Source organism: Lepidochelys olivacea (assembly GCF_965140295.1).
Source record: "Lepidochelys olivacea isolate rLepOli2 genome assembly, chromosome: 2".
In the NCBI taxonomy this organism is placed as follows: Eukaryota; Metazoa; Chordata; order Testudines; family Cheloniidae; genus Lepidochelys; species Lepidochelys olivacea.
The window spans coordinates 102,863,511-102,890,185 of record NC_140412.1 but is presented as its reverse complement, the minus strand read 5'-3'; the positions used below and the strand labels follow the sequence as shown (position 1 = coordinate 102,890,185).

At 45.1% G+C, this 26,675-nt stretch overlaps 1 protein-coding gene across 3 annotated transcripts in view; it reads right to left on the bottom strand.

Annotated features, from left to right (window-relative positions):
* ZNF236 (zinc finger protein 236) overlaps positions 1 to 26,675 on the bottom strand; it is a 179,106-nt gene that overhangs the window by 29,982 nt on the left and 122,449 nt on the right. For all 3 annotated transcript variants that reach the window (XM_084619762.1, XM_084619763.1, XM_084619764.1), the window contains exons 27-28: positions 21,787 to 21,942; positions 8,032 to 8,219 (exon numbers count right to left, since the gene is read on the bottom strand). In XM_084619762.1, coding sequence (XP_084475888.1) covers positions 8,032 to 8,219; positions 21,787 to 21,942 — 344 coding nt within the window. The remainder of the gene's footprint in view (positions 1 to 8,031; positions 8,220 to 21,786; positions 21,943 to 26,675) is intronic.

Genomic DNA, 26,675 nt, shown 5'->3' with positions numbered 1-26,675 from the left:
CACTGAAGTCCTTTTTCATGTGAAGCAATAGGGATTTTTTCTTCATACTACTTGCCAATGCACCTTTAGCTCTATTGACGTACTGGAAAGGTTCCTAAACAGTGGCTCATGAACCACGGGCAGATACTGTTGGAGAGCTAAGTGGTCACACGGTGCTGGCTTGCGTTATTTTTTTTCAGCTGCTAACTTATTTTAAAAAGACAGTTACCAACTATAATATATACTCTCCTATTATTTTCCACAAAAGAAACAGCTGTATTGCCACAGAAATTATGTGGTCACAAATGGATGGACAGCAGGTTCACAAGACAACATACTAAAGTCTGGTCCATGCTACAAAATATTTTGGAGGCCTGGACCTAAAGTCACTGATTACTATGCACCAGCATTTTCAAGATGAAAAATAAATATCTTATTTAAGTCTCTATAGGTTTATTCACATTCACAAATACTTGCTCCTAGAGGAAGGTACCACTGTCAACCTTTATATAATGTGTCTTCCTTCATTATCTCACACTGGTGTTTCTCCTGTTAATTTTCCTAACCGGACATGAAGTGGAAGAGGTCACTGGGATTTACTGTTAAAATTTCTAAAATGTGTTCTTGTATTGTGACTAATTTGTCTAATTTTGATTAAGTAGAAATCACTATTACAAACCCAGTGAACTTTCTCTTGTACTGCAGTATTACAGAGTAGACAGGAGCAAGGAGCAGAGTTACATATCCTACAACACATGGAAAGAACAGTTTCTTGCCTTACAGCAACTGTGACTCTTTGACACGATGTACACAGTGTCAATCTCACTGTAGGAGGCACGCACCTGACACACACAAGACCAGATTATACTGGATATGAGGGTTGCATAGGCATCCTTGTGCTCCCATCTGAGGGATAAATGGTCATGACACTTCCTCAGTTCCCTTGCAACTCAAAGCCCACATTGCAGACTACTCCAAAAAATGGGGATGGAGGGTTGATCACAGAACCACACTGACTACAGCATCTCAAAGAACCACAGTTACTGTAAGGTAGGTAGCCATTCTTTTCTCTTCACGTACAATGTGTGTCAGTGCAGATCCCACTATAAGTGACTAGCAAGCAGTCTCCCCTTCAGATGGTGGGAGTAAGAAGCCACAGCTGTACAATCAAAAGCTATGTCTACACTTACGATCCTGTGTAAAGAAGACACTTTACACTCCCACCTAGCATGGGTATAAGTATCAGCATAGTTGACAAGGCACGGCTTAGGTGAGCAGAGTGCCCTACCTATACAGCCAAGATGTATAGCCTACAACTCTCAACGTGCCAAATGCTTCCCATGTCTGCACTGCTATTTTTAGGGTCCCTTTACCTCAGCCTTTCCCCACCACAGTGAAAGGCTATGACAGCGGGGAGGTACCAGGGAACAGCTCAGACAACTATCTGCTGCTGGAGCCTTTCACTGTCACGTGTAGCTATACCCTGCAGTGTCAGGTGTGAACACAGCCTGCCTTTCACTGAAGCATGTAGCTACACATGTAGTACCTGTATTCTACACACTTCCCTAAGTGTAGATATAGCCAAAGATTGCAATCCCACTTTTGGTGTCTCCCCTGGCTATCCTGTCAGGTGCATATTTTTAAAAAGATCAAAATCTCTGAGCTCAGCACATTTCTGAAGCAGGCCAACGAGGTTGCCTGTGCTCTGTTCATCAGCGCTCCTTGTTGTTTAGCAAGACACGCTCATTGACTAGCTGGTAACAAATGGTAATGTACTCTGTGATCTGCTTTGAGAGTCTCTGGGAAGATATTGCTTGGCGTTTACATACATCTGATAAAGCCACAAAGAAGACACAGTGAGTTTGAAGGGCTTTGTTCTTCTAAATAGTAAAGTAGGGCTCTGGAGACATCCAGAGTGTGAAATTTCTTTTCTCCTGGAGAAAACAAGTGTGATTTTGAGAAGAAGACTGCCAAGATGAGTGACTGATTCTGATGGAATTCTGAGACCACCTAGGGGATGAACTTGGGGAGGGGACTCATCATCACCACCTTATCCCTGTTAAAACAATGTGTATGGTGTCCAGCCATAAGGGTTTAGATCTTGCTGACTTTCCATACCAACCTGATAGCAACTAAGAAAACTGTCTTGATGGTAGGTGGTATAACGAACATTTTGATGAAGGGACAAAGGAAGGTTTCATGAGCCAGAGGAGGGCAAAAAGAGGAGTCAGGTCTCTAACTGGATGTCAGGCACGAAGGAAGCCCTTAATAAATCTCACCACTGTACAGTGTGAAAAACTGCAGCAGCATACAGTCCAGAATCTGGAATCAGGTTTTCAACAAGATTTACATTACTTTGGGCTGCCTATATGGAAAAAAAAAATCACCATTTGAAAAAAAAAGTTCTGCTAGTTTTCCTGCTCTGCATAAGAACCTCTTGCACCTGCCACAATCTGTGTCATGAATGCTCATCCACCCCAGTATCCAAGACAGCTGTGTGCAGCAAGTGCAAGTACAGGTGCAGTATCTGTCCAGAGTTCAGAGACACTATGTCTGGGCAAAGAAGGGACGCATATAGGAGGTTGGCTGGACATCTATAATAGGTCTGACAGACAAAACTGTCCCTGCCAGTTGGGGACTATCATGATAATGGTAGCCTTGTCCTCTCTGATCTTGGATATTATCCTGGGGATCGGTTGGAAGGCATAAAAGAGACTGTGAGACCACCAAAGAAAAAAAGCATCCAGCAGAGACCCTAGGTATATGCCTCCGTTGGAGTAGGAAACCTTGCATTTGGCACTCTCTATTGTGGCAAAAATAAATCTATGGCTTATTTGGATGGGTCCCCCATCATCAGAATATTGGGTCTAGGATGGATAACACAGCAGTCATTCATGGTTAGTTACCACATTTCTGCTCAAGAAGTCTGTAAGGTCATGGTTGACTTCTGGAAGAAGAAAGTCTGGTGGAAAATCATCCCGCACTGGTAACACTATTCACCAAATTTGATGGATTCCAGATAAAGTGAGGACCATCTGGTACCCCGCTTGCTGATACAGTGTATCACCATCATACTGTCCATCACAGTTTGCACTATATTGTTTCACAGACATTGCACAAATGCTATGCAGGCCAAGCTGGTGGCCCTCATCTTGACAACGCGTAACTTCAGATTGCCTGGAGACCACACTCCTTGTATTTGGAGTTGATTCAGGTGGGCACCCCAACTTGTCCCTGCTTCATCTGTAATAAGCTTCACTGTTAGCAAGGGAATCGAGGACGAGACCCACCTTTCCTCATATCAAGAGGTTTAGTCACTCGGTAAGTTCTCACAAAACTTGGGACGGGACAGTGACCAACAGGTTCATATTGTGTTTGGATGGGGAATATGCAGTCCTTAGCCCGTGCTGTAATGGCCACTGGTGAAGTCAGGCAAGCAATATCACATAAGTACATGCATGTACGTGTTCTAATAATCCCAGGCATATGCAAAAGTTCATGGGTAGTCTCATCCTTATGTCACATACAAGCAACTGAAGGGATCTCAATTTGTCTTTTGACATGTATGCTTATGATATCTGTGACTTGAGCCGAGTTCCTCTGAATTCTACATTCTTAGAGGGCATGAAAGATGATTTTTCATAGCTCACCAGGAGCCCTAACTGAAAGAACTGGAGGAGAACTTGATCTAGGGCTGTCTTGTCTCATCCCAGAACTTGCCCCTGAACAGCCAATCATCTAGGTATAGACAGACATGATGTCACTGTTTCCCTACAAGTGACACTACCATGGCCAAGCACTAAGTGAATATTCTTGGTGTCATGGAGAATCGAAAGGGTAGAAAGTTGCATTGAAAATGGTTGAGTCCTACTATAAATTTGAGGTTCTCCCAGTGAGGGAGGTGGAGAGCTATGTGGAAGGAGGCATCCTGCAAGTCATGAGATATGAACCAGTCTTGAGCTGGGAGCAATGGAATGATAGAAGCAAAGTGTTACTATCCTAAATCTGAGGCAGCATATGTATTTGTTTAGTTTCCTCCGGTCTAAAGACAGGGATAAAGGATAAAGACGGGGAGTAAAAGCCTCTTCCTCTGTAGTCCTGAGGCACCTCTGATATGGCTCCGAGGTAGAGAAAGAAGGCCAATTCTGTTTGTAAAGGGCTCTTGTGAAAAGGGTCCCTGAAAAGGGGCATGGAAGAGAAAACAGGGGAGGGAAAGGAACTGGGTAGTATAACCTTGAGTTACGATGTCCAGCACCCAATTTATCAGTGGTAATATCCGATCAATGCCCATTGGAATAAGGTTAGACAGTTTCCAAAAAAGGGCTCCATGGACCTGTCCTGGTGCAACTCTCGTCTGAGTAGTCACATCTGCTGCCATTATGTGTGGACAGAGTTCATGAAAAATGATGTCCTCTACTGTACCTCATCAGCTTCTTGGAATGGTATTTCGGCTGCCTACAGTAGGACAGCGTGTGCTGTCTTTGCTGGCGCAAGAGAGAGCTCAGTCACACTGGAGTCCTTGAGCAAGCATAAAGGCAGTGTCAGTTTTCTCTCTGATACTTCAAATGGCAGATCCTCAACCATAGTTTGTACTCCATGAAGAAGGCACACAGCCTGGAGCCAACACGCCTTCCACATTGGCAACACTTCGGCCATGTACCTAGTTGCAATGCCTGCTCTGACCATAGCTGCTTATAAGGTCATTTTGGCCACCAGCTGAGTTTTCTTTTATGATGTCCCTGAGCTCCTCTCTGCTCTCACAACATTCACTCTGCCCCAAGTTAAAACGTCACATTTGGCTTGGAAACCCTGATAGCCACTTACAATTGAAACAATGCACAGAGTAGGATTTTCCCCCAAACAAATCCAGTCTTTATCTTTTGGCACATTCTTGGCCGAACAAGACTTCTCTTGGACAGTTGAGACCAGTAAAGATCCAGCGACTGTGGCTGAGGCAAGGATGCTGCTGGAGAAGGAGATCTTTTCCTCTTCCAAGACTGAAACAAGGGGCTTGGAAGGTAGAGACCTGGCAAGATGGACCGTACACCACAGGGGCCAAGGAGGCATCCCATATGCATCCATGTGGCTGGTAAGTTGCTGACTGGACCAATGCCAGTCCTGGCAGGCCAAAGGCTCTGATGAATTCCTTGGGTTTCTTGCTGGTGCCACTCATGGATCACATGGGAGGGACAGCTCCCTGCTAGTACCACCTCATCACCAGGATGCAAGCTGTCTCTCTCTTTCATGGGTGGCACTGATGGGTAGGGAGCCATAAGTGCTGGGGCCTTGTTGGCCCTGTTGGATACTGCAGTGCTGATGTATGTCCTGGGTGTGGTCCACGATAGTTCACCCAATGCCAGAGTTGATGATAGTACAGGTGCTTTTGGTACCAAATGTAGTCTGCTGCCCTGCAATCTACTCCTTTTCACTCATTTTTCATGTTGGATAAGGTTTATCCTCTTGCCTTCCGGTCTCTTTCTGCATGAGAAGACACTGAGCTTTTCCTCAAACTCCTGTCCCAGTGTTCTGGGTGGCCTGTTTTAGTGTCCTGTTTCAATGTCTGTGGTGGGGAGCATGGATCACCTTTCATGTTGCACTCCCCACCAGTTTCCAGTCCAGGCTGGGGAAGCTAATGATCCAACTAGCAGACCAAATTCAGTGATGAATCCTGGCCATATGCCACCTGAGGCTCGCTGTGTATACACTAAGAAGAACGTCTATGATGTTGACTAATTTATGCTGGCTATCATACATATATATAAAGCATTAAGTATCCACATTAAGTATTAATATAGCAGTTATAAATCCCAAATTAGTCTGTACCTTTGAAATAATCCCGTTCACCTATGTGAAATATCCCATACCACCTTGCATTAACTTTGGCTTAGAGTAGATAGGAATATTGTCAGTATCAGGACATATAATTGTTTCCTTATAGAAGCAGAAAGGCAGTTACCCTCACAAACCTATTTATCCTAGTACAGGTTTAGGAGGTGTCTTCAGATCCCTTAGTACCTGGAATGCATTTACCCATACTAAAGATAAGGGTCCATCATGACCTAGAATGCACAGTGTGTTCAGAACAAAGATAAGGGGCACACCAGAAAAACAAGATAAAAAGCTAATTAGTTGAACCTAGTTTCAAATGAGGAATATGGTTTCTTTTAAGATTGCTTCAGGAGTAGAACTTTGGAGAACACACCTTCTGTAATAAGGTGAACGTAACACTGCTCTACAGGATGGCTCTTTTGAAGATTGGTGTCATATAGAACCTTTTTCCTATATCATATTAATAAACTTGACTGACATTGGTTATTTAGTCTCTTGACCAACTGACCATACAATTTATCAAAAATGGCATCATCTTTAATGTCAAAAGTTTTGATAGGTTCAATGCTGCAGTTGGTGATAGTGTACATCAGAGGTGGGCAAACTATGGCCCATGGGCCACATCCGGCCCTCTGGACCCTCCTGCCCGGTCCCTGAGCTCCTGGCCTCGGAGGCTGGCACCCAGCCCCTCCCCTGCTGTTCCCCCTCCCACACAGCCTCAGTTCACTGTGTCGCCGGCGCAACGCTCTGGGCGGCGGGGCTGCGAGCTCTTGCTGGGCAGCGCAGCTGCAGAGCGGCAGCCTGACCCGGTGCTCTGTGCTGTGCGATGGCGTAGCTGGCTCCAGCTGGGTGGCATGGCTGCCTGTCCTGGTGCTCTGGGCGGCACGGCTGTAACACCACCAGCCACTGGTGCTCCAGGCAGTGCAGTAAGGGGCCAGGGAGCAGGCGGGGGGTTGGATAGAAGGCACAGGAGTTCGGGGTGGTGATCAGGGGGCGGGGGTGTGGATAGGAGTCAGGGCAGTCAGAGGGCGGGGAAAAGGGGGTTGAATGGGAGCAGGACTCCCGGGGGGGGCAGTCAGGAAGAAGAGAGGGGGTTGGATGGGGCGGCGGGGAGCAGTCAGGGGCAGGGGTTCCGGGGGCGGTCAGGGAGAAAGGGTGGTTGGATGGGGCAGGGCTCCCGGGGGAGCAGTCAGGAATGAGAGGAGGGGTTGAATGGGGCGGCGGGGGGCAGTCAGGGGACAGCAAGAGGTGGATGGGGCAGGAGTCCTGGGGGGGGCCATCAGGGGGCGAGAAGCAGGTGGGGTGGATAGGGAGCGGGAGCCAAGCCACGCCTGGCTGTTTGGGGAGGCACAGCCTCCCGTAACCGGCCCTCCATACAATTTTGGAAACCCAATGTGGTCCTCAGGCCAAAAAGTTTGCCCGCCCCTGGTGTAGATATTAATGTCAGTGCCAATTGTTTTCTTGATGCAGTCTTCTTTGCTGTGGTCTTGGCATTACCTGCCTGCTTAATGGAGTGCTGGATGGTGCAAATTTGAGCAGTATGGGGATACTAGAGCCTAGATCTTCTGGGTCTCACGTCACTCTCAGACTGTTCCAAGAGATGGAGCTTCAGTCTCGCTTCTCTTGACCTTTAAGATGAGTAGAGAATGAAAGGCAAACCGAGCACCTGCTGCTTGGATGAATTATACACCCCAAAACCAGGCAACTGCTGTGTCTGTCTTTAAGAAAAATTAGTCTGTCAAAGGATGAACAAGGCTTGAAGGTTTTGACTCCACCATCTTGAGATCTTTCTATAAAGGGGTATGTCCTGAGGGGGGAGGGGGAATGGGGAGAGAGTGTTGTATAAGGGGATCAAATCAAAGAAATTCAATCTGGACAGGGATTATGCAGTTGAAAATTAAAGAACTAAAAGCTGTTCTAAAGATTGGTTCCATTTTGCTGCCACTGACAGTAAGAGGAAACTTGGGGAGGATCACGGGAACTCCGGCCTTCATGCTTTCCCATGGGAGCATGAAGTGGCATAAGCTGTAGCTCCACATAAGAAATTCTGTCATGGTTCTAGGCAACAATGTGCACACTGTTAGCAGCAAAAATGTTTATTGCATCTTCATCTACTGTGCGTAAGTGGTAAAAATTACTTTCTGAAAAAACATTCAGACACTCCAGTCCCTTGAGGTTGTACTATTACTTTACCAAAAGAGCAGAGCAGTAAATTGCACTGACCTGTGAAGTGATATTAAGTGTAACTGAATCAAGACCACTAGATAACATGCCCTGAGTATCAGCCAAAGTCAAGGTGACACTACCATCTCCTCCAACTCCTGACGAAGACATTACTAAATTCTGAGCAGAAACTGTGGATTGAGACATGGGTGGTGTTGAAGGAAGATTTCCACTTGAAGTATTAAGTTCTGCAAAAAATAAAGTATGCACAACATTAAAAATGGAAACAAGCATCAATCCTAACTACAGAACTACCTTATTTTAGGTGAATAACTTAGGTGATAATTTCTTGCTTGCTAAGAGTTGGTGGCACTACTGCAGATCTTTCTCCTCTTTTAGTGAGACAGGTGGCAAACAACGGGAAAAACAATTTACTTCCTTGTAACTGGAGTTTGCCAGATATGTAGCATCACAAAGATGTATGTGTGAGAGCCTTGCACTGTGCTGCATGGACATGGGTCCATTACAAGCAGTATAACTGAAGACAAGTTTTCAGTGATAGGTAACACACTATGGAACACCCTACCACAGGAGGTCAGAATGAGTCTTCATCTGATCACCTTAGGAACTCAGAGGAAAAACTCACCTTTTTCAAAAGTCTACTTACACCAGAAGCAAAGATGACAACAAAATTTATTGAAACCTAAAGAAAGAAAATTCCACCACAAAACAAAAACCAGTAAAAGTGACCAAACATTAGGATAGCGAGAGCAGAGCCAGATCTTATTTTCCTGTATAAAAGGCTCAGATATTACAGTGAGATGTGTCCACTCTAATATAAAAATAACAACAACAACATAAGACCAAAATTCTGTAAACAGTTTAGTTAATGCATCTGTTTACAGAACAGGGCCCCAAAAATATAAACCTACGTTAGAACACATTACAGTATATGAAAATAATAGAAATGTAGTGGCTTGAAATAGCCACAAGGGAGTTCCAACAAGACAAGCTGCCTAGTCATGAACCAATTTATTCTGAATCTGAAATAACTGGGGCTATGAGAAAGTCATCCTCAGGGTGTTCAGAAAATATTGCAATAATCTAAAAGCTGCACTGCCACTATCTAAATCTAATGAATTCATTTATAACTATTCAGAGCCAGTTCAGACACTAAGACAAAAGGAGACATTACTTACCTTGTATAATGAGTTATTTGAGATGTGTCCCCCACTTGAGGTGTACACACATCCCTGGCACATTTGATTGGAGACTTTCAGCAACAATGCTCCTTCAGTCCATGTATGCACCCTAGCCATCTTCATGCCCTGTACTGAGGATACTTAGGACTGTGATTGACAAACTATCCTCAAGTTCTTTTCTACCACAGAAGTCCCAGTGAGAAGAGACACTGCAGCTCAAGGGAAAGGAGGGCGGGTAGTCAAGCACCCACAGGGAGACATCTTGAAAAACTCTAGTTACTGTACAAAGTAAGTAACAACTTATTTTTCTTCGATTAATGCCCCTATGCATACTCTACTTGAGTTGACTCTCTAGCTGTATCCTCTGAAGGAGATGGGCACTTCAGAACCCAGCCTAGAACTGTTCGTAGAACTGCAGAACCAAATGTAGCATCTGTTCTAGAGGCATTCACCAAGGCCTAATGTGTTGAGAAAGTATGAACTAATGCCCATGTAGCAGCTTTGTAGATTTCTGTAACAGGAACATCTTTCAGTATGGCAATGGACATAGGTTGAAACCTAGTAAAGTGGGCTACTACCCTATTTAGACATGGCCCATTAGTAGCTGGATATCAGGAGACGATGAAGATGGAAACCCAAGTATCTGGGAGGACACTAATGGAGAGTGTGTAGGGGAGGGCAGCTAGTGGTGAGCGGGAAGCCAGGAGCCTGTGGGGCTAGGGTTAGGTTAGGGTTAGGTCAATGGAAGTGCTCCTGTTGAGGATGCGCACTACCGACCGAAGGAGGGTAGTATGGACCTGAACCACTGCAGTAATTATGTAAGATGTCTATGGAAAAATTATGATTTGCGGAATATGATTATCCTATTTGTATGAATGCATCATTTTGTATATGAAGTTATGAATATTAACTACGTACCTGTATTTCAAATGTTTGCTCCTATGGTAGCACCAACAAGGTATTTAGCCAGCACATTGTGAAGGAACTATCCAAGTTGAATGGCCCATCAAAGAACACTTAACTCACAATGAACCATGGAAGACACCTTAATGGACTTTCCTGTGAATGTTTTAACTAGAGTAGGAGTAATGGCCTCTGCTATAGCAGGCATGGACATGTGACTTGCTGTCATAAATATAAAGGGAAGGGTAAACCCCTTTAAAATCCCTCCTGGCCAGAGGAAAAATCCTCTCACCTGTAAAGGGTTAAGAAGCTAAAGGTAACCTCGCTGGCACCTGACCAAAATGACCAATGAGGAGACAAGATATTTTCAAAAGCTGGGAGGAGGGAGAGAAACAAAGGGTCTGTGTCTCTCTGTCGGTATGCTGCTTTGCCGGGGATAGAACAGGAATGGAGTCTTAGAACTTTTAGTAAGTAATCTAGCTAGGTATGCGTTAGATTATGATTTCTTTAAATGGCTGAGAAAAGAATTGTGCTGAATAGAATGACTATTTCTGTCTGTGTGTCTTTTTTGTAACTTAAGGTTTTACCTAGAGGGATTCTCTATGTTTTGAATCTAATTACCCTGTAATGTAATTACTACCATCCTGATTTTACAGGGGTGATTCCTTTACTCCTATTTCTATTAAAAGTCTTCTTGTAAGAAAACTGAATACTTTTCATTGTTCTCAGATCCAAGGGTTTGGGTCTGTGGTCACCTATGCAAATTGGTGAGGATTTTTACCAAACTTTTCCCAGGAACTGGGGTGCAAGGGTTGGGAGGATTTTGGGGGGAAAGACGTGTCCAAACTGCGTTTCCCAGTAAACCCAGTTAGAGTTTGGTGTTGGCAGTGGTTATTTCAAGGACAAAAGATAAAATTAATTTGTACCTTGGGGAAGTTTTAACCTAAGCTGGTAAAAGTAAGCTTAGGAGGTTTTCATGCAGGTCCCCACATCTATACCCTACAGTTCGGAGTGGAGGAGGAACCTTGACATGGTGGCAGTGGTGGCTGTTGGTAAGCAGGTTTCCAAGTAGATGGAGGTTTTTTGCTTTGATTTGGGGCCAGAGCAGAGACAAGGGAATTATCTTTTTCTGTAGGCTGACAATCACTATCAGAGAATAGGTATTCTATTCCAGCACAGCAAAATTTTACAGCCACGTTTTGTTTGTTTATTTCTAAACCTCGGGTGTAAAGTTAGTTAAAAAACAGAGAGGTTAGGATGACAAAATCCACGGCTCGACAAAAGCTGGAATTAGCCAGATTTCAGGCTAAGGAAAAACAAAGGGAACATGAAAGACGGATAGAACTCATGCGGCTGAAGAAGGAGGAGAAGGAAGAAGAGAGGAAGCATGTGGAGGAGGAGAGGGGAAAAGAGAGGAAGCATGCACTGGAGATGGAGAAGGTAAAGGCTCAGCAGAATATACCAACAAACCCTAGCAATCCTTCTCTAGGTACCACTCCCCATCCCAGAAAGTTCCCCACCTACAAGGCAGGCGATGATACTGAAGCCTTCCTAGAAAACTTCGAAAGGGCCTGCCTTGGGTACAACATCTCTACTGATCAATACATGGTAGAGCTGAGGCCGCAGCTCAGTGGACCTTGAGCTGAGGTGGCAGCTGAAATGCCTAAAGAACACATGAACAAGTATGAACTGTTTAAATCCAAGGCGAGAGTCAGACCCGAGCAGTCTCGTCGGAGGTTCAGAGCCCTAAGGTGGAAACCAGACGTGTCATTTACCCGACATGCCTACCACACTGTGAAATATTGGGATGCCTGGATATCAGGAGCAAGTGTTGAATCTCCAGTAAATTTGCCCTTCCTAATGCAAATGGAACAATTCTTAGAGGGTGTTCCTGAGGAAACAGAAAGATACATCCTAGATGGGAAGCTCAAAACTGTAATCGAGGCAGGAGAGATTGGACCAGATGGGTGGAGGTGGCCGAGAAGAAGAAAACTGGTCGCAGTTGGAGCGGAGACCAGAAGGGACAACCCCAGACCACACCCTATCACCGGGGGCCGCCCAAAACCCCACCTACCTCCCAAAGAACCCTCCAGACACCTTATCGTCCCACCACCCCGTTCTCCAGCAACCCACCTTGCCCCAGTGACCTGTCAGCTGGACGATGTTTTAAATGTATTGAGCTGGGGCATGTAAAGGCCAACTGCCCCAAGAACCCCAACAGATTACAGTTCATTGCACCAGGATCACACCAGAGGTCTGCAGGCCCAGATACCTCCCAGATACCCTTGGAGCGGAGGGAAACTGTGAGTGTGGGCGGGAAGAAGGTCACCGTGTGGAGGGACACTGGAGCACAAGTGTCAGCTATCCATGCTTCCTTCGTGGACCCCAATTTAATCAACCCAGAGATCCAAGTGATGATTCAACCCTTCAAGTCCAACTCTTTCAATTTGCCTGCAGCCAAGTTGCCTGTCCAGTACAAGGGCTAGTTAGGAACGTGGACTTTTGCAGTCTATGATGATTATCCCATCCCCATGCTGTTGGGGAAAGACTTGGCCAATCATGTGAAGCGGGCCAAGAGGGCGGGAATGGTCACCCGTAGCCAGGCTAAACAAGCCGTGAGGCCTTGCTCTATTCCGGAAACTTCTATCAGGACCCAGTCAGAGGTGATGGACCCGGACCCCAGGCCAATGTCTGCAACAGCAGTAGTGGATCTAGTCCCAGAGATCCAGATGGAACCAGTCCCAGAACCGGAACCAGCGGAACAACCAGCACCAGACCATTTGCCAGCACTAACTCCAGTACTTGCAACCTCAACACCAGAGGGCCCCACCGAACCTGAACCGGCAACAGCCCATAACCCTACACAAGAGGCTCAGCAGGAGCCTGAACCCCAACATAGTGTCCCAGCAGAGAGCGGTTCACAGTCAGTGGAAACAGCCCCATCCCCTACATCGCTTCCAGAGGGACCAAGCATAGGTCCACAATCCAAGGAGGAACTGATGTCTCCAGCATCAAGGGAACAGTTCCAGACCGAACAGGAAGCAGATGAAAGCCTCCAGAGAGCTTGGACGGCGGCACGGAGCAACCCACCGCCTCTCAGTTCTTCTAATCGATCCAGGTTTGTTGTAGAAAGAGGACTTTTATACAAGGAAACTCTTTCTGGTGGACACCAGGAAGACTGGCATCCTCAGAGACAGTTGGTAGTTCCAACTAAATACCGGGCCAAGCTCTTGAGCTTAGCCCACGATCACCCTAGTGACCATGCTGGGGCGAATAGGACGAAAGACCGTTTGGGGGGGTCATTCCACTGGGAAGGAATGGGCAAGGATGTTTCTACCTATGTCCAGTCTTGTGAAGTATGCCAAAGAGTGGGAAAACCCCAAGACCAGGTCAAAGCCCCTCTCCAGCCACTCCCCATCATTGAAGTTCCATTTCAGCGAGTAACTGTGGATATTCTGGGTCCTTTTCCGAAAAAGACACCCAGAGGAAAGCAGTACATACTGACTTTCATGGATTTTGCCACCCGATGGCTGGAAGCAGTAGCTCTAAGCAACACCAGGGCTAAAAGTGTGTGCCAGGCACTAGCAGACATTTTTGCCAGGGTAGGTTGGCCCTCTGACATCCTCACAGATGCAGGGACTAATTTCCTGGCAGGAACCATGGAAAACCTTTGGGAAGCTCATGGGGTAAATCACTTGGTTGCCACTCCTTACCACCATCAAACAAATGGCATGATGGAGAAGTTTAATGGAACTTTGGGGGCCATGATACGTAAATTCGTAAATGAGCACTCCAATGATTGGGACCGAGTGTTGCAGCAGTTGCTCTTTGCCTACAGAGCTGTACCACATCCCAGTTTAGGGTTTTCCCCATTTGAACTTGTATATGGCCGTGAGGTTATGGGGCCATTACAGTTGGTGAAGCAGCAATGGGAGGGATTTACACCTTCTCCAGGAACTAACATTCTGGACTTTGTAACCAACCTACAAAACACCCTCCGAACCTCTTTAGCCCTTGCTAGAGAAAACTTACAGGATGCTCAAAAAGAGCAAAAAACCTGGTATGATAAACATGCCAGACAGCGTTCCTTCAAAGTAGGGGACCAGGTCATGATCTTAAAGGCGCTCCAGGCCCATAAAATGGAAGCATCGTGGAAAGGGCCATTCACGGGCCAGGAGCACCTGGGAGCTGTTAATTACCTCATAGCATTCCCCACCTCCAACCGAAAGCCTAAGGTGTACCATATTAATTCTTTAAAGCCCTTTTATTCCAGAGAATTAAAGGTTTGTCAGTTTACAGCCCAGGGAGGAGACAACGCTGAGTTGCCTGAAGGTGTCTACTACGAAGGGAAAAGTGCTGGTGGTGTGGAAGAGGTGAACCTCTCCATGACATGCAGTGACAGCAGATCAAGGAGCTGTGCACTAGATACGCGCCAACGTTCTCAGCCACCCCAGGACTGACTGAACGGGCATACCACTCCATTGACACAGGTAATGCTCGGCCAATTAAAGTCTAACCTTACCGGGTGTCTCCTCAAGCTAAAACTGCTATAGAACGGGAGATCCGGGATATGTTACAGATGGGTGTAATCCGCCCCTCTGGAAGTGCATGGGCATCTCCAGTGGTTCTAGTTCCCAAACCAGATAGGGAAATACGTTTTTGCGTGGACTACCGTAAGCTAAATGCTGTAACTCACCCAGACAACTATCCAATGCCACGCACAGATGAACTATTGGAGAAACTGGGACAGGCCCAGTTCATCTCTACCTTGGACTTAACCAAGGGGTACTGGCAGGTACCACTAGATGAATCTGCCAAGGAAAGGTCAGCCTTCACCACACATCTCGGGCTGTATGAATTTAATGTACTCCCTTTCGGGCTGCGAAATGCACCCGCCACCTTCCAAAGACTTGTAGATGGTCTCCTAGCGGGATTAGGAGAATATGCAGTCGCCTACCTTGACGATGTGGCCATATTTTCAGATTCCTGGGCAGACCACCTGGAACATCTACAAAAAGTCCTTGAGCGCATAAGGGAGGCAGGACTAACTGTTAAGGCTAAGAAGTGTCAAACAGGCCTAAACAGAGTGACTTACCTTGGACACCAGGTGGGTCAAGGAACTATCAGCCCCCTACAGGCCAAAGTGGATGATATCCAAAAGTGGCCTGTCCCAAAGTCAAAGAAACAGGTTCAATCCTTCTTAGGCTTGGCCGGTTATTACAGACGATTTGTACCGCAATACAGCCAAATCGCCGCCCCACTGACAGACCTAACCAAAAAGAAACAGCCAAATGCCGTTCAGTGGACCGAAAAGTGTCAGAAGGCCTTTAACAAGCTTAAAGCGACACTCATGTCTGACCCTGTACTAAAGGCTCCAGACTTTGACAAACCGTTCCTAGTAACCACAGATGCGTCCAAGCGTGGTGTGGGAGCAGTTTTAATGCAGAAAGGACCTGATCAAGAATTCCACCCTGTAGTGTTTCTCAGCAAAAAACTGTCTGAGAGGGAAAGCAACTGGTCAGTCAGTGAAAAAGAATGTTACACCATTGTCTACGCTCTGGAAAAGCTACGCCCATATGTTTGGGGACGGCGTTTCCACCTGCAAACCGACCCATGCTGCACTGAAGTTGCTTCATACCGTCAAAGAAACTAACAAAAAACTTCTTCGGTGGAGTTTAGCTCTCCAAGATTTTGATTTCGATATCCAACACATCTCAGGAGCTTCTAACAAAGTGGCTGATGCACTCTCCCGTGAAAGTTTCCCAGAATCAACTGGTTAAAATCGTCCTTGAGATGTGGAAAATATTTTTAGTCTTTATGTACTTGGTAGTATATTTAGAGATGCATGTGTCTTATTAACTCTGTTCTTCCTAGAGCTCCAGGAAGAAATCCCAGCCAGTGTTTCACCCTACCTGAGATTTGGGGGGCGTGTCATAAATATAAAGGGAAGGGTAAACCCCTTTAAAATCCCTCCTGGCCAGAGGAAAAATCCTCTCACCTGTAAAGGGTTAAGACCCTAAAGGTAACCTCACTGGCACCTGACCAAAATGACCAATGAGGAGACAAGATATTTTCAAAAGCTGGGAGGAGGGAGAGAAACAAAGGGTCTGTGTCTCTCTGTCGGTATGCTGCTTTGCCGGGGATAGAACAGGAATGGAGTCTTAGAACTTTTAGTAAGTAATCTAGCTAGGTATGCGTTAGATTATGATTTCTTTAAATGGCTGAGAAAAGAATTGTGCTGAATAGAATGACTATTTCTGTCTGTGTGTCTTTTTTGTAACTTAAGGTTTTGCCTAGAGGGATTCTCTATGTTTTGAATCTAATTACCCTGTAAGGTACCTACCATCCTGATTTTACAGGGGTGATTCCTTTACTCCTATTTCTATTAAAAGTCTTCTTGTAAGAAAACTGAATGCTTTTTCATTGTTCTCAGATCCAAGGGTTTGGGTCTGTGGTCACCTATGCAAATTGGTGAGGATTTTTACCAAATTTTTCCCAGGAACTGGGGTGCAAGGGTTGGGAGGATTTTGGGGGGAAAGACGTGTCCAAACTGCATTTCCCAGTAAACCCAGTTAGAGTTTGGTGGTGGCAGTGGTTATTCCAAGGACAAAAGATAAAATTAATTTGTACCTTGGGGAAGTTTTAACCTAAGCTGGTAAAAGTAAGCTTAGGAGGTTCTCATGCAGGTCTCCACATCTATACCCTAGAGTTCGGAGTGGGGGAGGAACCTTGACACTTGCCCATGTGACTCCAAACTCCATCTTGTTACAGTACCTGTATTTTTCCACAAACTGGACAGAGGGCTTTGTTTGAAACAATGGGTTTCCCTCTGCATGGCAGAAGCTATAAAAGGCTGTGGAGACATGTCCATTTTGTCTCTTTCCTACTCTAACCTCTGGACTATGGTTAGAATGCTCCCATGAGTATAAGTCCAAAGGACTGAGGACCTTCCAGTGATTTGGAAGCAACCGGAGACTTAACAAGCCAGCAGTTTAATTTCATCACTGCTACAAGCCTGATCCAAGAACCTTGCAATTATTGTATGTATTTGATTCCTTTAACCACTTTTAACTCTCACCTTTCTTTTTTTTATAAATAAACCTTTTGATATTAGATACTAAAGGACTGACAACAGCATGATTACTGGGTAAGTTAGATATTGACCTAGGTCAATGTGGCTGGTCCTTTGGGATCAGAAGGGTTTTAAATATCCACTCTTCATTAAGTCTAGTGTTTTTGGTGGTGATACAAGGATTAGAACACCTAAGGAGACTGCTTTTCTGACTTCTTGTTAGCCAGTGCGGTGAAACGTCAGTGTACTTCTGTTGCTGGTCTAGTATATCTTGTGAAAGAATAACCACCAGTTTTGGGGTGTGTTTGCCCTATTTCTCAACAGTTCATCCTGAATTTGGTATTCTCAGCTGTGATCCACTGAGGCATGGTTACAAGAGGTATTTGCCACTAGAAAAACCATTTTCATGGAAAGATTTAGAAGCGTACAAGAAGCTAATGGCTCTCAGGGAGATTATTCAAACCCCATGTTCACACTTAGGATGAGAGTTGATAACACTTTGATGAATCTGGAAGCTGAAGGATGAGCAAATACTGAAAAACCTTCCATAGGAGAATTAAATTCTGTGATGGCTTCTACGTGGACTTGAATGGAGCTTAACAAGAGACCTCTTTTCTTCAGAGTGAATCCATAGGTATCCAAAATCTCCAAGATGGAGAATCAACAGGAGAGAGTGATAGTATGTGCACCAGTGGTAAAATCACTTCCATTTCTGAAGGTAATTCATGGTAGACTACTTACTGCTGTTCAAAAAAAGACTTCTTGATCCTCTCTGGAACAAGAGAGTTCTAATCCTGAAAGCCATCTAGGTACCAAGCCATTAGCCAGAGAGCCTCCAAGCTGGGGTAACAAATATTCCCCAAATCCTAAACGATGGCGGGCTGGGAGCAGAAATAAAGAAGGTAAGGAAACCATACCTGTCTTGGCCAGGTTGGTGCAATCAAAATTACCATGGTTTGTCCTATTTGTTTAGAACGCTGAAGATTAGCAGCATTGGAGGGGAAGGTATATAGGAGACTCTTTGACCAGGAAAGGAAAAAGGTGTCCCCATGGAATGGAGACTGAAACGTCTTCTCAAACAGAATTTTGCACATCTGCGGTCGGCAGTACTGGAAAAAATGTCTATTGTTTGGAAGACGCCAGATAAGGAAAATCTGCTTTAGTATGGATCTCTCAACTTCCCACTCGTCATCCAAGGTGAAGTGTTGGCTGAGGTAATCAGCAATGGTGTTTTAGCAGCTGTAAAAATAACCTGTTGAGATATGGATATGGTGGACTATACACCAGTTCTATTACCCGAGTGCCTCTGAGCACAGAGAAGGGGATCTCAACCCCTTGTTGATTTATGTTGTACATACTGGTCCTGTTTGTCATTAGACAAACAGAATGACCTTCTATCATGCTGGTAAGCATAATGTACTGCCATGACCTCCAGAAAGTTGATATGTAAACTCCTGGGCAGACTATCTGCACAGGATAACATGGTCCCATAGATGAGTTTCCCATCCTCAGATGGATGCATCCAAAACTATTGCGACAGAAGGAGGCAGATAACTGAAGGGAATCCCTGAGCATACCTTGTCCGGATTCTTCCACCATTCAAGAAAGACTAGCACACGGCTGGGACTAAAGAGCAACTTGTTCAAACTCTCTCTGCTGGGAGGGTTTAAACTGTCCTGAGCCAGGATTTGAAGCAGGGTATATGTAAGCAAGTGTGTAACGTGACAAAGTACACACTGCCACATGCCCTAAGAGCTGCAGGCACAATCTGGCAACGGTGTGGGGATTCATTTGGACTTGAGCTATTAAGTACGTCAGACTGAGAAACCTGTCCTCTGGTAGGTAGGCTCTGGATGTCGTGGCATCGAGAGTGGCCCCTATGAACTCCATTCTCCACAGAAGTAAGAGGGGTCATTTTCCAGTACTGAGGTGAAGGTGAAGCATGTGGAAGAGAGACATAGCTTTCTTTACAGCAGTTTGAACTTCAGCATAGGAACACCCCTTAAGAAGCCAGCTATTGAAATAAGGGAAACAAATTACTCCCCATTGGCAAAGCTGTGAGGCAACTACCATCATAACTTTTGTAAACACTCTGGGTACAGAGCAGATGGGCTGCAAAGGACGACTCGATACTGACAGTGGTCCTGACCTATGACAAAGTGTAAGGCTCTCTTGTGAGAGGGCTGTATTGTGACATGAAAGTACACGTCCTGAAGGTCAAGGGTCACAAAACAGCCTCCTGAATCTAGGGATGGAATGATAGTAGCTAGTGGTACCACCATGAATCTCTGTACCTTGATGAAGGTATTCAGCATGCTGAGATCTAGAATTGGCTTCCATGTACCCCTCTTTTTGGAAATCAGGAAGTACTTAGAACAGATCTCTTCCTTTACATTGAGTCGGAACTTGTTCCATGGCCCCTATGCAGTGAAGGGAGAGAACCTCTCACCTCAGGAGAGGTTCATGAGATGGATCCCTGAAAAGGGACAGGGAAGGGAGGCAGGGTATGGAATGCAAGAGAATGGAGTTGCCCGAAGTTATAACCTCCAAGAGCCATCTATCTGAAGAAATCTGCTGCCATGAGGTTCAGAAACAGGAGACACAATCCCCAGAAGTTGGGACGAAAGAAAGGGCAGAGTAGTATAGCAGCAAATCTGGATTGCGGAGATGTTTGTGACCCTCGACCAAGGAGTCAAAACAACCACTTTCTTGATGGTGGCTGCTGCGTCAATCCAGGTGCAGCAGTTGAGAATTTCCCCCTCTCCATTCAGGTTTTCTTTTTAGGTGTTTCCAAGGTGCTGTGGTAGGTGGAAAACTGAGCGGATCAAAATCTCTGTGCTGTCTGAGGCTAACTGAATCTCCTCTGGTTTGCAAATTTATTTATGCCCAGCAAATAAAAGGTAGCCCTGGAGACCTGGAGAATGCAGAGCCCTCTCCGAGAACTTGCAAAATAATTTCAGATGATCAAAGGAGAGGTCCTCTACAATGTTTTGGACTTCACACGAAATTCCAGAGGACTGCAACCATGAGACCTGACACTCGACTGACAATCCAGCTGTGGAGCTGGATTGAACAGCACTTGCCAGCGGCATCAAGAGAGGACCATAAAGCTGTTCTGGATAGATGCCCTTCTGCAACAATTGCCTGAAACTGATCCCTAAGCTCTGAACTACAGGGTGGCACGGTGGCAACTGAATAGCTCTTCTGACCAAAATATCTATGTGCTTATGGAACATTAGCCCTATCATGAGATGGTCTTCAAATGGTGCTGCCTGTGTTGTTCATTCATTGCATCCATAATCCATGAGTTAGGGGATGGGTGGGAAAATAAAAATTCTGAACCGTGAATTAGAACTTAATACTTTTCATCTGCCCTCTTAGCTATCAGAAGGTCAATATCAGAAGTTCTCTGCTTTTGATAGAAATCTTTCCCACTTCACATGCAGGTCTACTGGAGGCTGATGGGGCAATATCGTGGCTTGGAGGCCACTGTATGGGTGGGGGGGGGTCTCCGGGCCTGGACCTGAAGCCGGATGAAGGGAGCACTCCATCATGAAGAGGTGAAGTTTAATCTCCCTAGAATGGCTCTTAAAACTAGTGCAGATTTTGCACTTTGAGAGCACACGGGTATTCCCAAGTGGACACAGTGGGAGTGGCTGTCATTAACTGGGAAGGACTCCAGGCAAGTGAGGTAATATTTAAAGACTGGGAGTATAAGCATGCCTCAAAACAAAAAAGGCTCCTTGAAAATGGACACCCCTGTGCAAAGGAAAGTGGAGGCAGCAAGGAGCCAAAGCTTCGGCTAGTGGAAAAGATCCCAAAAGAAACAAAACACTAAGCTAAGTAAAAGAATAAAATAATTAACTATAAAAATAAAACTAAAAATAGCAACTAAGAGGAAGGCATCTGCACAAGCGAGTACTGCTGAACTCTCTGCCTCTGGCCATGGCAGCTGAGAAGGAATTGAGGACAGTTCATCTGTCACAACCTTATATGCCCTCAGTATGGGGCACAAGGATGGGTAGGGCGCATGTGCAGGCCAAACAGCACTGCTGCCAACAATCTCCAATTGAAGGTGCATGCGTATTTCAAGTGGAGCACCCAGAGGGATGCTCTCAAAGAAGAACTGCCTGCTTATAATTACAAAGGACCTGCATCCACTAAGGGAGAGAGGAAAGGAAAGCAAAAGGGACCTACCACACCAGACACAGACAGTGAATTTCACCATTTGTATATGAGTACAAAGTATGAACTGTTTCATATTTACAGAACAATGTGATAACTTAAGTCCTATGGGAAATCTGAATCATGACTCCTTTATCACTGTTCCTTGGCCACATGACAGGTTCCCTAATGCCTCCAGTTTAATAGGAAACCTCTGTGCATTATTCCTTTAACTATCTCAGTGCACCAGTTTTAGATGTACTCCCTTGTTCTCCCTTGCTCCCTGTCCTATGGGGATGAACATTTCAATTGATATGAAACATGATGGAGTCAGGTGAGAGAACAGACAAAATCTTGGGCTTTATAATCAGGGAACAAAACGAATTTAACATTCTAGATTTACTGAACAGGCCCAGCAACTATTTTTCCACACAGAAAGTTATTATTTCTTTTAAGAAATCAATTAGTGCTTACCTGAAGCGTTCAGTGATGTACCCTGAGACAGAAGTTGATCATTGCTTATAGTTAACGTAGCACCTGTTGATTGACTGCTGATTGTTGGTGTTGTCAGTCGTAAACTCCCATTCAACTCATTACTTCCAGAAGAATTATGCTGAATAAGATCTTGACCTAAAGAGAAATTACTTCTGTGACATCTGGAAACTCCGGAAAAGCAATTTTTCTGCTAATGTACTTAGCACAAACAAGTTCTCATTAAACAGTATTAGGACAAATAGTACATCCAATCAAAAGGATTAATTTTGCACTTGAGGCAATATTAATAAGGAAGACTATGAAATTGTGGATTTTTTGACAGTATACTCCACTACTGTAAGAATATTTTTAAAAGGAGCAGTATGAAGTGTATTATTACAAGTCAATTCCAGCTAAATGTATAAGTTTCCTCAATTTATTAAAATGTAATTGAAAGAAATCTGTATTATGAAACTGATTTACAGAAAAGGGAAACCATTACCAGGAAATGAAGAGACAGTTCATTAGTGCCTGTGAACATACAGAATTGGTTTGCACACGTGAAGATTTTCAGATACCGGGCAGACAAATTTTTGTACACTTAACTACTGACCTCACTAATATTTAGATATTCATGAGCAAACATGAAGTCTCATTTAGTTAGGCCTATGAAAATGTACTAATGAAGCCATGAGACCCACTACCTGGACCCAGAGCTTAATTGTTGAAAATCTGTCCGTAGATAAAACGGGTACTAGCCTGTTCTGTGACTGTTGTTCTTCAAGATATGGTGCTCATGGTCATTCCACTTCAGGTGTGCGTGTCCAGTGCACCACAGCTAGAGACTTTTCCCTTAGACACCCATCAGGGTGGCACATGTGCCCTCTGCTGCCTGATACTGCTATGCATAGTATAAAGGACGGAGCTGTCCCCAACAATGCTCAGTTCCTTCTTACTGGACAGACTCCAATACAGAGGGGAAAGGGGTGGGCGTCATAAGAACAACAGTTACAGAACAGGTTAGTAAACATTTTTTCTTCTTCGAGTGATTGCACATGTCCATTCCACTTCAGGTGACTCACAAGCAGTTCAGTTTGGAAGTGGGATCAGGGTCTATCTGAACAATAGTGGGAGGACTGTTCTTCCAAGCTTGGCATCATACCTGGTATGCTGATATGGCATAATGAGATGCAAAGGAATACACTAATGAGCAAGTTGCAGCTCTACAAATGGCTCGTACAGACATCAGATCTGTTACACTAATAATGTTGTAGCACATTCTTATAGAGTCCTGCACTTAGGACGGAAGAATCCAATGCACCACTACAGACTAGGGACCGAATGGCTAGGCAGCAGTTCTGCAGAAAAAGACCTAGGGGTTACAGTGGACGAAAAGCTGGATATGAGTCAACAGTGTGCCCTTGTTGCCAAGAAGGCCAATGGCATTTTGGGATGTATAAGTAGGGGCATTGCCAGCAGATCGAGGAACATGATCATTCCCCTCTATTCAACACTGCTGAGGCCTCATCTGGAGTACTGTGTCCAGTTTTGGGCCCCACACTACAAAAAGGATGTGGAAAAATTGGAAAGAGTCCAGCGGAGGGCAACAAAAATGATTAGGGGACTGGAACACATGAGTTATGAGGAGAGGTTGAGGGAACTGGGGATGTTTAGTCTGCGGAAGAGAAGAACGAGGGGGGATTTGATAGCTGCTTTCAACTACCTGAAAGGGGGTTCCAAAGAGGATGGCTCTAGACTGTTCTCAGTGGTAGAAGAGGACAGAACAAGGAGTAATGGTCTCAAGTTGCAGTGGGGGAGATTTAGGTTGGATATTAGGAAAAACTTTTTCACTAGGAGGGTGGTGAAACACTGGAATACGTTACCTAGGGAGGTGGTGGAATCTCCTTCCTTAGAAGTTTTTAAGGTCAGGCTTGACAAAGCCCTGCCTGGGATGATTTAATTGGGGATCGGTCCTGCTTTGAGCAGGGGGTTGGACTAGATGACCTCCTGAGGTCCCTTCCAACCCTGATTTTCTATGATTCTATGACCCTATGATAGGAGGAAATTCATGACAAGATTCTCTGAGTTGAGACTGGAAGAACCTTTTGCCTGTCTTCGTATGCCTCAAACACTTGTGATGATGACCTAAATGGTCTAGCCCTGTCCAAGTAAAAAGCTAATGCCCTCATGTGGTATGCAGTCTCTCCTCACCCTTATGAGGACAGGGTTTAGGAAAGAAATTTGGTAAGTATATTGCTTGATTAATTGGAAGTGAGACACTAATTTAGTCAGAATTTTCAGATGTGGGCTAAGTATAGATTGCCCTTGTAAAAGATTGTATAAGGTGACCCAGCTATCGAGACTTGTAACACTAGCACCCTTCTTGCAGAGTTAACAGCCATCAAAAAAGCTACTTTCACTAACAGAAGTAACAAACAGGTAAGCAATGGTTCAAAGAGTGAACACATCCACTTTGTTAACACCAGATTCCAGTCCCAAGACGGACAGGATCCTCTGCTTGGGGATATAACCAGTCCAGTCCCTTTAAGAATTTGAGTGACATTGGACTGGAGAAAACTGAGTGACAAGCAATTGGAGGGTGGAAAGTGGAGACAGCTGCTAGGTGAACCCTGATAGAACTAATGGAAAGACCTTGCTGTTTCAGGTAAAATAAAATAGTTCAGAACAAGCTATATAGAAACCCAGTCTGGTGAACCTCCTTTCTGCTGTGACTACCAACAGAACTATAAGGAGAACTTAAATAGGTAATTGTACCTAACAGAAGACTTTCTGCTGTTCAGGAGGATGTTTTGTACATCCCTTAAACAGAACTCCTGAGAGGTTAATCATGAAGCATCCATGCCACAAGATGAAAAGCATCTGGGTTGGGATGAAGGTTGTGACCATAGTCCTGTGAGATTTGGTCTGATTCTGGAAGAAAACTCGTGGCGAACCGGGGAAGTCCCGGATGACTGGAAAAAGGCTAATGTAGTGCCAATCTTTAAAAAAGGGAAGAAGGAAGATCCTGGGAACTACAGGCCAGTCAGCCTCACCTCAGTCCCTGGAAAAATCATGGAGCAGGTCCTCAAAGAATCAATCCTGAAGCACTTGCATGAGAGGAAAGTGATCAGGAACAGCCAGCATGGATTCACCAAGGGAAGGTCATGCCTGACTAATCTAATCGCCTTTTATGATGAGATTACTGGTTCTGTGGATGAAGGGAAAGCAGTGGATGTATTGTTTCTTGACTTTAGCAAAGCTTTTGACACGGTCTCCCATAGTATTCTTGTCAGCAAGTTAAGGAAGTATGGGCTGGATGAATGCACTATAAGGTGGGTAGAAAGCTGGCTAAATTGTTGGGCTCAACGGGTAGTGATCAATGGCTCCATGTCTAGTTGGCAGCCGGTATCAAGTGGAGTGCCCCAAGGGTCGGTCCTGGGGCCGGTTTTATTCAATATCTTCATAAATGATCTGGAGGATGGTGTGGATTGCACTCTCAGCAAATTTGCGGATGATACTAAACTGTGAGGAGTGGTAGATACGCTGGAGGGGAGGGATAGGATACAGAAGGACCTAGACCAATTGGAAGATTGGGCCAAAAGGAATCTGATGAGGTTCAATAAGGATAAGTGCAGGGTCCTGCACTTAGGACGGAAGAACCCAATGCACAGCTACAGACTAGGGACCGAATGGCTAGGCAGCAGTTCTGCGGAAAAGGACCTAGGGGTGACAGTGGACGAGAAGCTGGATATGAGTCAGCAGTGTGCCCTTGTTGCCAAGAAGGCCAATGGCATTTTGGGATGTATAAGTAGGGGCATAGCGAGCAGATCGAGGGACGTGATCGTTCCCCTCTATTCGACATTGGTGAGGCCTCATCTGGAGTACTGTGTCCAGTTTTGGGCCCCACACTTCAAGAAGGATGTGGATAAATTGGAGAGAGTCCAGCGAAGGGCAACAAAAATGATTAGGGGACTGGAACACATGAGTTATGAGGAGAGGCTGAGGGAGCTGGGATTGTTTAGCCTGCAGAAGAGAAGAATGAGTGGGGATTTGATAGCTGCTTTCAACTACCTGAAAGGGGGTTCCAAAGAGGATGGCTCTAGACTGTTCTCAATGGTAGCAGATGACAGAACGAGGAGTAATGGTCTCAAGTTGCAGTGGGGGAGGTTTAGATTGGATATTAGGAAAAACTTTTTCACTAAGAGGGTGGTGAAACACTGGAATGCGTTACCTAGGGAGGTGGTAGAATCTCCTTCCTTAGAGGTTTTTAAGGTCAGGCTTGACAAAGCCCTGGCTGGGATGATTTAACTGGGAATTGGTCCTGCTTTGAGCAGGGGGTTGGACTAGATGACCTTCTGGGGTCCCTTCCAACCCTGATATTCTATGATTCTATGAAGAAGTGTAAAAGGAGCCCTGGTTGAGAAGCTCAACAGGCTGGAGAACCAATGCTGATAATGGTAAGCATACATTAGCTTGTCTTTCCAGAGTAATAGGAAAGCTTTCATCAGAGATCCTTGAATGTGATCTGCTCTAGAATAAAAAAAAAGTTAAAAAAGGATGTCACTTCCTGTTGTGATGAGTTGCAAACAGGAGTATGCGAGGAACACCCCAGGTTTGAAAAATCAGTCTTACTATATCTGGCCAGAGAGACTACTCATGATCTCTGTGGAAGATCTACTCAAGGAGGCTGCCAGACTGTACTGAACACCCAGAAGGTGGGACACTTTGAGGTGAATTGTGTTGGCGATACAGAACTCCCAAGCTGTATCATCTCTTGACGATCTGATCTGGCCCCTCCCTGTCAGTTCACATAGAACATTGCTGCTGTGCTGTCCATAAGAACAAGAAAAGTCTTTCCTTGATGTGGGGGAGAAAAGCCCAACAGACAA